The sequence below is a fragment of the Eubalaena glacialis genome, chromosome 1 (genome assembly GCF_028564815.1).
Source record: "Eubalaena glacialis isolate mEubGla1 chromosome 1, mEubGla1.1.hap2.+ XY, whole genome shotgun sequence".
Lineage (NCBI taxonomy): Eukaryota > Metazoa > Chordata > Mammalia > Artiodactyla > Balaenidae > Eubalaena > Eubalaena glacialis.
In genome coordinates, this window is record NC_083716.1 from 153052505 (window position 1) to 153067143 (window position 14639).

The 14639-nt window shown below is 36.6% G+C and overlaps 1 protein-coding gene across 1 annotated transcript in view; it reads left to right on the plus strand.

Moving 5' to 3' along the window:
• ARHGAP15 (Rho GTPase activating protein 15) overlaps nucleotides 1–14639 on the plus strand; it is a 593253-nt gene that overhangs the window by 53190 nt on the left and 525424 nt on the right. The window contains exon 3 of the mRNA XM_061199772.1: nucleotides 6162–6223. Coding sequence (XP_061055755.1) covers nucleotides 6162–6223 — 62 coding nt within the window. The remainder of the gene's footprint in view (nucleotides 1–6161; nucleotides 6224–14639) is intronic.

The following is a 14639-nucleotide window of genomic DNA, read 5'->3' on the forward strand; positions in this document are numbered from 1 at the left end:
GGCATCACTCATGTATGACACAGCATCGTTTTTCTTTGCTTTTCTTCTATTCTCCTTTTCGTGTAATTATTGTATCCAACTTGAGAATTTTGGTTTACCACTTTTTTAAAGTCTGCACACAGTAAATTATGTATCTACATTAGGCAGAAATATTATATTTCACCTCTCTAAATGCATCATAGTTCATTCTCCAGCTATATGTAAGATAGTCCTAAAATTAAGCATTTACATTTTTTATGTACTTAGTACTTTATATGACGTACAGATAAGCTGCATTTTGAAGGTTATTTTTTTTCCTGGTTTTTGTTTCTGTTCTACTACAAGTCCACACACATGGTCAGCAGATCTGATATAGCAAGAAAGCTAGAGCCAGTACAGAAATAATTGGAAACTGAGAAGAAAAATGTAAGCAATGAGTCCCAAAGAGGGAAGTGGGGCAAGAGAAGGAAAGCCAATGGAGTTATGTAGGATGACTAAGTTCTAGAGATCAACTATACAGCATGGTGATTATATTGGTTAATAAGACTGTTGTACACTGGAAATTTGCTACAAGAGTAGACCTCACATGCTCTCACCACAAAAAAAGACTTAAATTTTGGGGCTTCCCAGGTGGTGCAGTGGTTAAGAATCTGCCTGCCAATGCAGGGGACACGGGTTTGAGCCCTGGTCCGGGAAGATCCCACATGCCGTGGAGCAACTAAGCCCGTGCACCACAACTACTGAGCCTGTGCTCTAGAGCCCACGAGCCACAACTATTGAGCCCAAGTACCACAACTACTGAAGCCCGTGCCTAGAGCCCATGCTCCACAACAAGAGAGGCCACCACAATGAGAAGCCCGCGCACCACAGCAAAGAGTAGCCCCAGCTCGGCGCAACGAGAGAAAGCCTGCATGCAGCAACGAAGACCCAATGCAGCCAAAAATAAATAAATTTATTAAATAAATAAAAAGGTAACTATATGAGGAAATGTATATATTAAGTAGCTTGACTATAGGAATCATTTCACTATGTATATGTAGGTCAAAACATCATATTGTACACCTTAAATATATACAATTTTTATTTTAAAAATAGAAACTTAAAAAATAATTTTTAAGAAGCCAATGGAAAGAAGACACAGAAATTTCTATTTCTGTGGGTGGTGGAAAAGTTAAGAAGAGATTTAAGAAGGAAGAGAAGCCTCATTTGGGGGTAAAATGATATAACCAGATATGTCCTCCTTCTGTGCTTTATAATAGAAATTATCTAAACAAACAGATAATCAGCAAAGTACTGCGATCTATTAAAAGTTCAGAAAAAAATATAGCAAGTGCCTAATTATTAAATAGGAAAATAATTAAATGCAAAATAATATTAGTGCATGTTTGTAGTTATACAGAATTGATACAAAGTTCTCCTAGGAGGCCAGTCAGTCATACAGAAACTTTCACAGGGTGGTGCTATCTACTTCGGAGGGCTCTCTCCAGTTCAGGTCTGGGGCTTGTCTCAGTTTTATGGATCTTGAAAAATTATATGTATCAATGTTATCAGTGTTTACAGAGATGATGATCCCTAGGATTACCTCACAGTAACCAAATTTGTAAGAGTCAGCTGTATAAATTATAATTCTGATTTATTAATTTATAATGGCAAATATACTGATGCTATTTGTCACCCACATTCTGACTATTTGTGAGAGGACCGAGGAAGCTAAATTAGGAGTCAGAGGATTGCCAGTGAACACAGGAATCAGAACAAAGGAGAAAAGAGCAACCACTTAACATACATCAGCAGCCCAAAGGGTGTGTCGTTCTGGTATTAATCTAAGGAAAAAAAAAAAAAAAAAGGTCATGAAGAACCTAGTGGCAAGACGGGAATAAAGACACAGACCTACTAGAGAATGGACTTGAGGATATGGGGAGGGGGAGGGGTAAGATGTGACAGGGTGAGAGAGTGGCATGGACATATATACACTACCAAATGTAAAATAGATAGCTAGTGGGAAGCAGCCGCATAGCACAGGGAGATCAGCTTGGTGCTTTGTGACCACCTAGAGGGGTGGGATAGGGAGGGTGGAGGGAGGGAGACGTAAGAGGGAAGAGATATGGGAACATATGTATATGTATAACTGATTCACTTTGTTATAAAGCAGAAACTAACACACCATTGTAAAGCAATTATACTCCAATAAAGATGTTAAAAAAAAAAAAAAAAAGCCAATACCCTCTCATGAAAATCTGGTGAAAGTTTTAGATTCAGTTTATTTCCATTTATAAACATGTATTTTGACAGAATTCTTTTGGTGGACTGGTGTAGATGAAAACCTATTGTTTTCAATTCAGTTCTTTTATCTGAGAACTACGTGAAGCCTTCATATAAAAAAAAAATTGCAGTGTCTGTACTTAACGGTTACAGGCCGGTCTTTCTGCCATGATTGTTAGCATTAATCAAAGGTTGTCATCTGCTCTCTTGCCTTGCCTCTCGCTTCCAACTTAGGTTGATAAACAGGTGCTATCTGGATATCCCACTGCCATTCATTCTTTTCATCTGTATCTCAGCACAGTTGTGTCTGCCGAGTGCTTCCTCAATGCTAGCAGACTGGCTGGCATCCAATCTGGACAAATTGCTGATCTTTCCTGCCACTTAACATTAAATAGGGCTTCTAAGGAGTATTGGACAAATAGCTCAAGAAGCCAGATTCAGCATCTAAAGATTGGTTGACAATTCTTAAGTATACTTTGTTTAGGGAGTGCTACTACTTTAAAGAACTTCAAGTTCGCCTGGAACTTGGTATATAGTATCCTAAACATAGGCCTAAAGCTATACACAGTTTTGTAAATTACTAGAGGCAAGACCATCTAGGTCCTAGATGACCAGTATACTCAACTGTAATTTATAGATTACTGTACCTTCAAACCATGTGATTAACATAAAAGAGGAATAAGTAATTAGAATAATTACTATGGTACCATATATAAACCCACATACAAAATACATAGCAATCTTCTGCTTGCCCTAATACTTCTTTCTTCTCCCATGAGCCTCCTGGAATGACTGATTCCTAGTGCCTGGAACATGGTGAGGTATCTCAAAGTATGATGACAAGGAATAATAAAGTAATTAAATGTACCTCATGGAAACTTTGCTTCCCAGCATGGGACTTAAAATAATGCAGTGCTTTCAGTGTAGGAAGCCTGATTGGAGTTTTCTATTCCAGGGCAAAAGTTGGCCTTAGTCTCTGAGATAACTGGAGGGGAGTATGGTATCCAGTCCCCCAAAAAGAGGAACAGGAGTATCTTGAAATGTGAGCTCACAAGGATATAAGCCTCAGTAAGATTAAGGTTGTCCTATTAGTCTTTGCAGCCCCATTGTGAGCAGAGCAGCTGGAATTTAGGGAAAGAGGATGTTACTATTTAAAAATGTGTTGAAAGAATGAATGGTTGTACAGCAAGTATGAAAGAAACAATGGAGAGCAATGAACACCTGATCACGGAAGTGGGAATAGTGCATGATGGTTGCACATGTATATAATTACATGTAGAAATGTGTATGCCGATACATAGATAAGTAAAAATATGCACTGTAGAAATAAATATAATAGGTAAAAGTACACAGTAGAAGGATTATTAGCTTCTTCAAATGACCAGGAAGGCAACTTGGACTTTGAAAGATAATATAAAAGAAGATACCTAACCTGCTATTTACCTCTTCCTCTTTCCTTTTTCTGGACCTCTGTGTGGACATGCCTGGAAACTCTGTTGCATTGACCAAAGGCCGTGAAAATTGGTTCAGCCTGTTTGATGGCAATGATGTCCATTTATAGAATCCTAACATGAGAAATCCAGCCCCTGGCCTCAATCTCAGGGATCCTGAAAAGGCCCAGCATATAGAGAAACTTTACTTATATATTCAAGGAGAGAGAATTTTAAGGTATATAATTCAAGCCAGCTTATGTTGATTTCCCCTGCAAGAGTGTTAGGTTTCTACTTTCACATTTCCCTTCTCTTTTTAAAGAAATGGTCATCAATAATACATCTCTGGGTACTAAATATCCACCTAGTGGTCTTTTAGTGAATATTTTCATGGGGAAAAAGGCAATATTCTTAGCTGAGAATGTATGCATCAGTTTTTATCATGGGTTGAGAGATTTTGTAGCTTTTTGGTAGATAGATTCAGGCTTTTGGTAACTTATTTTATTTTCATCATAAGAAAGCTTAAATAAAACGGTAAATTTTATCTATGGTTACACAGCAAAATTTCTCAATATACATTCCTAAAGAAAGGGACCTCCTCTGTGATGCTAATTGCTCTTAACAACATTTTTCTTCCAAACATTTGTAGAAACTAGTGATGCCCAGATTTAAATACTAAATGTATTATATGGATTTTAGGGGGTAGACAAATAAGATTTCCTGGAACTAAGAAGAAGAGACAATATACATTAGGACAAAAGGTGGGAAAAGCAAATGAATAGACGTATCTAAGTACAGAAGAGGCACCACTGAAAATCATGATTCTAGAAGTTATCTAAGAGAGCTTCCTCAGATTCTTCTAGGCTTGTGGAGAACATGCTGAAAGAAAAGAAATTCTCTGGAAATGTAGCTATGTGAAAAATACTATGCTATGATTATCATAAATCATCATTATCTTCATCATTATTTATTAAGAGATGTCTTCATCCAATGTATTTTGAAAGCTAAGTATTGTGCTGTGTATTAGGAATATAATAATAAACAAGTCAGAAAAGATCTTGTCTGTATCAGAGTGAGTCTTGTAAATAGCCAATTCTTTAACTGATGAAATTTTAGTGGTTTGGAACAACTCACCCCCAAATATCTCTTCCTTTAACCTGTCATAATGCAGACAGATTATTTTTGCTTGTCCAGTTTCCTATAAAAATTTAAATAAACATTTAAATAGCCATTCATTCATCCACTCATTTGTTCAAACAATATTTATTATTGTGATCATTGGTGCCAGCAAGTACTCTCTGTGCTGGGAACACAGGTGTGAAAGGAAGAGTCACAGCACAGGTGCAGGTACAACCAAATAAGCCCTGTGATAGTGGTAATGGCAGAATGAAAATGAAGATTCAGGACAGGGCATCTAAAAAGAGATTGCAGAGGAAACATGGAAGAACTCTCTAACAATAGAGAGAAATATTACATTTTAAAGTAGATTTAATATATCTGGGAATTGATGAGATGAAGATATGGTGGAAGTGAAGTATTACAGTCAGGAGGAAAGCATGTAGGGTGGCACTGAAGGAGTGTGGTCCTTTCATATTAGGTAGGTGACTCCTTAAAGCTTTCAGCATATAGCATGGGGGTGCGGGTGAAGGTTGTTGGCAATTTACCAAGATCGAAAAGATGGAACACAGGTAAGATCTAGGGATGGGAGGGGTGCAGGACTGACAGGGGAAGGTAGAAATAGGGCACTAAGAAATTAAAACATCTATTATAGACTTTGCTGGGAGTCACCACATCACAATTTGCCTTGTGTATTTATTTACCCTAGAACTCCACAAAAACCTCTGTGGAATGATAAGGAATGGTTGAATCTCCTTTAAGGAATGTGCAGCTGTATTAGCAATGAAAGCCAATAAATACAAATAGGAAAGGAAGCAAACCCACATCATGGAGGAAGATAATGAGATAATGCTGCTACAGCATCTCTTGGTAACTAACTGAACGAAATGCATGGAATGTCAGTGTTTTAAATGCCCTTCCAGTTTAACCGGCCCAGTTACCTGGTTCTGTTGAATTTTTCTCACTCACTGGCATCAGCAGGTACATGAGGAAGTGGAAATGAGGAGTGAAAAGGAAGAACTTTTCCACGGATGATTGGTAAAATTAAGGAAGGCGTTAAATTTGTTTTTGTTTTACCATTTTTAATCAATTTTGTAAGCAAGTGACTTCAATTCCCAGAAGGAAAAGTAAGTAAAGGTGTATCACTATCTAACAAATCATTCACATTACTCTTTGTTATCTTTCTTTTGGATATTTAACAGCTTGTAATGACTGATCTTGAAGGCACTTCCCATAAGCTATATATGCATTGTTGATGAAGTTCTATGACTGGAAACTTCCATCACTGCAATGACTGTTGGAAAGCACAGGTTCATTCAAACTAATAATGCATAGGAGTTTGTCACAGTTTTAATATATGCATTCTTCTTGCAGATGGTTGAAAAAGAAGGTTATCTTCAAAAAGCTAAAATTGCAGATGGAGGAAAGAAACTAAGGTAATAAAAGTTTTTTTAATTCACTTTTATATAACTATGCCAGTTCCCCATCTCCTCAATTGTGTCACTGTTATTGTTTGGAAAGGTAGACCCTATGGTGCATGACTAGAATATTCCTCTCTGCTATCACTAAGATCAACAGTATTTTTAATATAATTATAGTTTTCCAACAAAGCACTACATTTTATTTTGTTGCACAGAATATACAAATGAAGTGCTTCATGACCTCCTAAGACTTGAAATCTTAAAAAATATGTGAAGAAATAAGATAATGGGTCTTGATTTCTGGGATTAACAATTAGGGGATGAAAAGACTCCTTTTGCAGTATATAAAAATCTCCCTACAATACATTGGGATCATAATTTTTTGAAGGATGGAGGATTTGAAATACATTTGTTGCTCAAATAAAAATCATTTGAGAAAAAAATAAAAGGAAAGTAATCTGTCAGATAAAAAGTTGGAAGTTGCTGCACTTGGAGATGAGGTCAACACAGAGTAGGTGAGAGAAATTAGAAAATGTAATAAGAATTCCCTAGGCAACAACAAGAAAAAACTTGGAGAAAAAAATAAGGTTGATAGGAGGGTAGACAAACACGCTACATGTTTTTTTATGTATGGGATATTTAGAAATAATCATCTCCATTTTAGAATTTTCCCTATTTCTCATGTAGGTCTTATGATATACTTAGCTTTGTGCTAGGTTATGTGCAAGCTGCAAAGGTATATAGAAAGTGCTTACAGTGGGAGAAAAGGCATTTATTCATGACTATATTATTAACAGTTAAAATCATACAGGATAAATTTACTAATTAGCTACACAATGGGACACTTATTAATTGTATAATACAATTCATTACTAGAATGGAACTCTGGCCAACACTAGAGAATGAAGTATGCTATTGTTTGTTTGCTATAATGGAGTAAGTATATATTTATTTAAAAGAAGTAAAATTGGGGAAAACTATCATCCATAATTCCACTACTTAAAATAACTATTTCAATTTTAAAGAACAAACTCAATTTTCTGCCCATATTATGTTTTATTCTCGGATAGCAAACAGGGCCTTGAACCCTCTCCTAGACTGTTCCTCTGCAGTAACCCTGCAGCCACCCTCCTTTGAAGGGTCCAGGAGGGAGATGCACAGGAGACAAGATGAAATGCAATGCTGCTTTCAAAGACTCATCTAGTCCTGGCCCCAGTGGAGAACCTGACTTAATGTGTTGGGTTCTGAAAGGACCCAGGAGGGATTCTTTGATTAACCCAATCTAGTGCCAACTTTCCCCTAGACTTTTCTCCCCGTTATATCAGCTCATGAAAGGTGCAATGATAAATATTCCCAAGATAAGTCAAAACCCTTTCTTACCTTACCAGCGATGTGGACAAAAAATCCAAAGAGGGACAGAAAAGGACTTGTCTAAGTTATCACTTCACCTTTCACTGGGGCTTGGCAGGAAAGAGGAGGTGATAGCTTTGGTCAGTCTTAGCCTCCAGACTCATGCAAGCAAGAGGAGGAGATGCTAAAAGGAATTCCAAGAAAACAAGATGATACGCCACCACAGTGGTCTTGTACAATGTCCTTGCCTATAAGCTATCCATAAACCATCCCTGTAAAATGTTTTCCTAGAAAGTGGTGTCAAGAAAAAGTAGAGGAGCACAACCAGGCCTTTTCCCTAACAGACTCACATGAATACATTTTTAGGTAGTTTCAACCAGCGTGTATACCATTTTGTATTTGTTTTATTTGTTGTTATTTTAATCAGCTTACATACCATTTCTGTGTTCTAGTTTAAATTCATATAAATATTATTTTGTACTATGTTTTATTGTTATTTCAGTCAGCTTGCATGCAATTATGCATTCTTTCAGCTTTTTCATTTAAAGTTATATAAATTTTAGTTTTCCATTTTTATTTTTGTTTTTGTCTTTGTTTTTAACCTCAGGTGTACAAATTGAGTTGATTTTCCTCTTCAGTGTGTGGCCTTGTATTATCATAATTCTGGGCAAGACCCCTAGTTGGTTTTATTTTATTCTTCATCTCCATTCCTCACTTCAATCCTCTGTAGAATGTGTGTTCATCAAATCCTCTCTCCATACATTTATTTGGCTATATTTGTGGCATTCTGGAAAACAGTGTGTAAGTGAATGTGTTCTAAATTGCATAAGCCTTTGGTTTATAAGCCTCATTCTGGTTCGTACTACTTTCATTCAATGTTAGTCGATGTTAGGATATCTATCTATATCTATATATTTAAAACAAGTTAGTTTCTTCCAACTGCTGCCCATTTTGCTGTTGTGAACACACATCAAATTTTACTTACTCAGTCTCCCAGGAGTGGATACCTAAATTGTCCCTAACTCCTTCCATCCCAAACAACATTGCAACAAACCACACCGATATGTCTCCTTACAGACCTGTGAGGAATTCTCTCTGGGGCATACCCCCAGGAGTAAAGGATTGCTTGGTGGTAAGGTACACATGGTTATAAATGAATTGGGTGCTACTGCCAAGCTTTCTCCAGAATGAATGCATCGGTTCACACTCTCTCCACAATGCGGAAGGGATCGCCTCGCTCCATGATCTCATCAGCATGCAGCATTATCAAACTTTCAGTTTTGCAAGTTGATGGCTATAGGACATTACTTTAGTGTTGCATTTATTTTTATTCTTCTGACTGGTGTTTCAGTTAAGCATCATGTCACCTATTTAGAGTCAGTCAGGCTCTGCATTCCAAGAATCGCCTGTGCATAAACTCTATTTTCTACTGAGTTTCTCACTTTTTTTTTTTTTTTTTGAGAGAACTCCTAATGTACACCAGGTAGTAATACATTGTCAACTTTAGGCTTGGCAAATATCTCCCCCAAGTCTCTCACTATCTATTTACCTTGCTGATGAAAGTCCTTAGTGACCAGAAATCTTTAAATTTGATCCATATGTTCCATAATTTTATTCTTTATTGTTTGTCGGATTTGCTTTCTTTTTTGAATTTTTAAAAAAATTTTAATTGAAGTATGGTTGATTTATGATATCATGCAAGTTTCAGGTTTACAGCACAACGATTCAGTTCTATATATATACATATATATATATATATACACATATATATATATATATATATATATATATATTCTTGTTCAGATTCTTTTCCCTTATAGGTTATTACATAATATTGAGTATATTTTCCTGTGCTATACAGTAGGTTCTTGTTGGTTATCTATTTTATACACAGTAGTATGTATATATTAATCCCAGCCTCGTAATTCATCCCTCCCATCCATCCCCCTTTCCCCTTTGGTAACCATAAGTTTGTTTTCTGTATCTGTGAGTCTTTCTGTTTTGGAAATAAGTTCATTTGTGTCTTTTTTTTTCTTTTTTTTTTCTTTTTTTAGATTCCACATATAAGTGATATCACATGATATTTGTCTTTCTCTGTCTGGCTTACTTCACTTAGTATGATAATCTCTCGGTCCACCCATTTGCAACAGCAGCAAATGGCATTATTTCATTCTTTTTTATCGCTGAGTAATATTCCACTGTGTGTGTGTGTGTGTGTGCGTGTGTGTGTATATATATGTATGTATATGTATGTATGTATATGTAGGGGTGTGTGTGTATATATATACATATATATATATGTATATATATACACCACATATTCTTTATACATTCATCTGTTGATGGACATTTAGGTTGCTTTCTTGTCTTGGCTTTTGTAAATAGTGCTGCAGTGAACATTGGGGTGCATGTATCTTTTCAAATTAATGGTTTTCTCTGGATATATGCCCGGGGTGAGATTTCAGGATCATATGGTAGCTCTATTTTTAGTTGCTTTAAGGATTGCTTTAGTTTTTATTATAAACACGTTACGGATTGAAAATTGTAGTATATATAGTCAGCATGTTTAATAATACACCACAATGTTGATGGGACTGTAATACACCAAGCCATTTCTACGTTCCTCTTTTATTAGATTTTTAAGTTGATTCCAGTTTTATACTAAAATAGTTATAAATGCAGTAAACCTACTATTGCTTGTCAATTTTTCTTTTATATTTTCTTAAGAGAATTTCTAAGCCTAGATGACTTAATTAAATCACAAGACCATTTTTTTAAATGACTGTTATGTATTGGCATACTGCTTGCCCAAGGAGTCTGTATGTTTTTTGTAACTAACAACAAAATGGTCAGTTTAATCATAACTTTGAAAAATTGTGTAGTTTTTATATCATTGGTAATTTAGTAACTATTAAATAGTATACCATAGTTGCTATAATTTGTATTTCTTATGTAAAATTTCTTTCCATAGCCTTTTCCCCATTTATCAAGGAACTTTATATCTTTTTATAAATTGTAATGAGTTACTGCAATAGTAACAGATGCTTATTCTGTCAAGTACTTGGATAATTGCTTTACCAGTAATTCTGAAATAATACTCTAAAATAGGCTATATTACCACTTTCAGTCTTAACAAGTGGAGAAACTTGGTCACTTGTATCAACCTCTCCTTCTCTCAATCTTATTGCATGTATAGTTCGTATCAGATTTTTAGCCCTGTCCTCTGTTTAAAGTAGGTTGGACTTTTCCCTCTTGCTAGAAGATGTTTGAGGCCAGGAAGCAAAAATTGTTCTTTTATTTCATACCATCAACAGTACAAAGGGCTTCAATTGTCACTTACTACTATTTTATTAATCTCTATAAAGTTTTCTACTCATAAATACATGACAGGTCATCCACATCATATTTTGTGTTCTTATTTTTCTTTCTTTCCCTTCTCCTGTTCCTTTTTCTTTAGCTTCCTTTCCTCTTTCATATATTTTTTCTTTCTAAGAAAAGTTTGACCTATCTCTGAATACAACAAGAGTGGGTGGAAGGAAGGAGAACTCCTTGGCTATATCTTACATTTGTAAAGGGCCATAAATTTAGCTTTATTTTGAAATGAAGTTCTAGAAATCTCCCCAGACAGATGGACGGGGTTGAAAGCCCCAGACATTCAGCATTCAACTTTAGTTTTTCTTTGTGGACATTGAAAGTATGCTTTTTCTGATAAAGTTTAGAAATTCCTGCATTTTGGTACGTCTATCCCCAAAAGTTAAGTAGCCCAGGTTTCTCTGAAGCTCTCAGAGACCTTAGCAAAGAGTTGTTTTCAATTCTTTCATTGAAAACAACTTTAATTTATAAAAGCCCCCTGACAACATGTAAGCTATTTCCATACCCTTATCTCTCCCTCTATACCTTTCAAGCCTGCCCCTTCGTCATCTCATTTGTGGCTCTGTACATCTTATCATATGTGGCTTTTCACTCTGCTCTGCTTTTCAGAGGGACTTAGGAAGAAGGACTTGAGGGTGAAAATATGGACAGAGAGGTATTTGGGAAGAAATCGAGTAAAGGTAGTGCAATGTTATGTCTACTAGTGTGTATTTTCATCCTAGAGCCCATGGCTATTAGACCTTTGTTTTTATTTGTTTTTTCTTCTTTTTAAACAATTGTTTCTCAGAATAGACTTTCTGTAGAACGTGATACCAAAGTACCCTCCTAATGTAAACTTTTTTTTTTTTTTTTTTTTAGCATTTTCTGCTCAAGATCCCAATAAATTCTTCCAGGCTTCATCTGTCTTTCTCTCTTTTTAATGTTCCATAGTGAGGACTGGAGGGAAGGTTTGGAGAGTATGGAATACTGAAGTTAATTTGTAAAAGGTTGCTTTAGTTTCATGATTTCCAATACACGCTCTGTTATAATTTCCAACTTCTAGTAACCCTTTGAATATATAAAGCTTTTACATTTCTTGCAATAGTGGCAGAGATGTATATATTTATACATCAGTGTCTCTTTGACCCTTTTTTTAAGCAGAGGCAAATTACAAGAAGCTTAAAATATAAGAGAGAAGCAATAAGTTCTTCACCTACCAGTTTGAGAACTAGTCAGAACACTTAAACAGTGTCCAAGTGATTTTCCAGTAAATCAGTCAAGGACACTAGAGTAAATCACATTCACCCCCACCAGAGGTACAGAATCAAGTCAAATCCAGTGTGCCCAAGTCAGATAACAGAGGCAGGCGGCCCAGAGTGAGTCTGAAATTTACAAAGTAACCTCACATATATTTTCCTCTGACTTTTTCGTTTGCCACCGTGTCATTACCAAAGCAGGCATAGGAGAGGTGAGTGTAAGATATAAAGCTTTGATGTTAGAGCAGATGAATACGTTAAACCTGAGTTCAAGCTAACAGATTCTTATGACGATAACGAATATTTTAAGGGCCATTTTCCATCAAGCGTTCTTCAGATAAGCAGTTACCAAGTTGCTGTTATTATGTGCTGCCATCCGGTGTCCGTTTTGTAGAATGCAGAGTTTTTGGTCACGCTGATGCCTATGTTGAGTTTTCTTTGGTTTTGGGGGTGTTTTGTTTTGTTTTGTTTTTACTTTCTACCTTTACAACTCAGGATTTGTTTTAGGGAAGCTCTCTGAAGTGTCTCACTTGGAGAAATTGTCCCACCAATTGCATTAATTGTAACTAATTGTCATTAGAATTTAGTTCTTCCTCCTTCCTAATTACATTAAGGATATTTTTCCCCCTTAGATGTGATGTCTTGTGACAAAAAAATTAAAATAAATAGCCTGCATTTATTGTCCCAGGATCTATTTCCTGTACTGAATCAGTAGTGTCAATATCAATCCCTTACCTAATTGTTACTTGTAAATTCATGCGGAGACTCTCTCACCTATTCCTGGGACCTCTGACTTACTGAAGTTGGACACTTCCTGACCTATGTATCTTGCTTAGCCCTCAAGTCTATCCAACAGCTTGGTTTTTATCTCTCTGTGTGGAAAAATAAAAAAGAACTCCCTCAAAGTTAAGATGATGAAGTGTTGATGCCTTAATTGGCTCCCATCAATGGATAAAGTTACTTGCTGGCCATCTTGGGAAGGTAGAGATGAAAGGGCTTCCAGGTCAGCATTGCAGAACAGCCCAGGTCAGGCTAAGAAGTGCCCTTGTTCCAAGGAGAAAGATGTTCAAGTAACTCTTTGACAGCAGTTGGGTGTCTTCCTCTCTCAGGGTCTATCATGAGGCTCTGCATAGATGTGCCCAGTATGACTAAGGGAGAGTTGCATGCCACCTGCTCTAGAGACAACTGATACAGCAGAATGAGCATGGCCTTCTAAGTCCAGAAGACTTGGTCTGAATCCCATATTTATGACTTTGATGCCCTTGGGTAGGATGCAACCTCACTAAGTCTCAATTTTTTTATCTGAATGTGGAGGATTTGTTTCCGTGTTTACTGCCTGTCTCCCCTGAGTTAGACATAAATGTCTTGAGGTCTCTGCTATTTGCCTTTATATATTCAGTCCTTGGAATTGTATCTGTCCTCTGGTAGATGCTCAGTAGATACTTGTGACTGGCTTGGGGATTAAATTACTTGACACATACAAAACACCAGGTGCCATACCTCGCACAGAGTGAGAACCAATGCATTCATAATAGCTTATCTTATTGAAACACATCTGAGAAGTCAGGAAGCCCTCTAGAGAAAGCTCAGGTATTGCCACTAGAATTATAAATTAGAAAAAGATATACTAAACCAAGAATGTTAGATACTTTTAAAACAATGCTATGAAAGACTTATCAAAACACTTGGGAACTAAGGAATAAATAAGGGAAATGCAAGGAGTAGGTGCTTTTGTAGTCCTTGTTAGTAAATAACAACAAACAGGGCAGGAATAATCTAGATGTGTGACCCTCCTGAAATTTGAGAACCCATATATTCTTTTACTCAAAAACCTTTGATAAGCACTCACTAAATGTCAGATATTGTGCCCAGGAGTGGAAAAGCTCTAGGAGGTCAGGGATGGTGTTCCCCTCTTTGGGGGTACTAGGAAAGTAGAGGGACTTTCTTTCCATTCTGAAAATCGCTTCATCCTCAAAAAGTCTATTTTTAAAGTCCTGCCTAAGCCCTCTAAACTTGAAGGAGTTACTCGCTCTCTGGGTTGAATCTCAATACACTGAAAAACTGTCACCTATAAGGATTTGGTTGCATGCAGAAAACATTAAAGGTACAAGTCAAGGCAAAACCTTGCCAGCTGACCCTATTCATACTCCCTCCAGAGCTGACAGTGCCATCAAAAGGCTCACTGTGTTAGAGTAACTGATGAGAAAGCTTTTCTGCTGATATCCTGAGAATTACAGGCAGCACAGTGGGCCAAACACATCAAATGGGGAATGGACTCGAAAGATATTGTGAAGAAAATAGCCAAGTCTCTAGACTACTTCATTCAGAGAGGAAGGTTCTGACCTAAGTCTTAGGTTAAAAGATATTCCCATTAGGTGAATTCTTAGCCACTCCTAGACTAGAGGCTTTTGAAACACTTTCTGGTTTTAGGCTCCCTACTGAGTGCAGGTGAGGCTACTCATCCCAAACCAGAA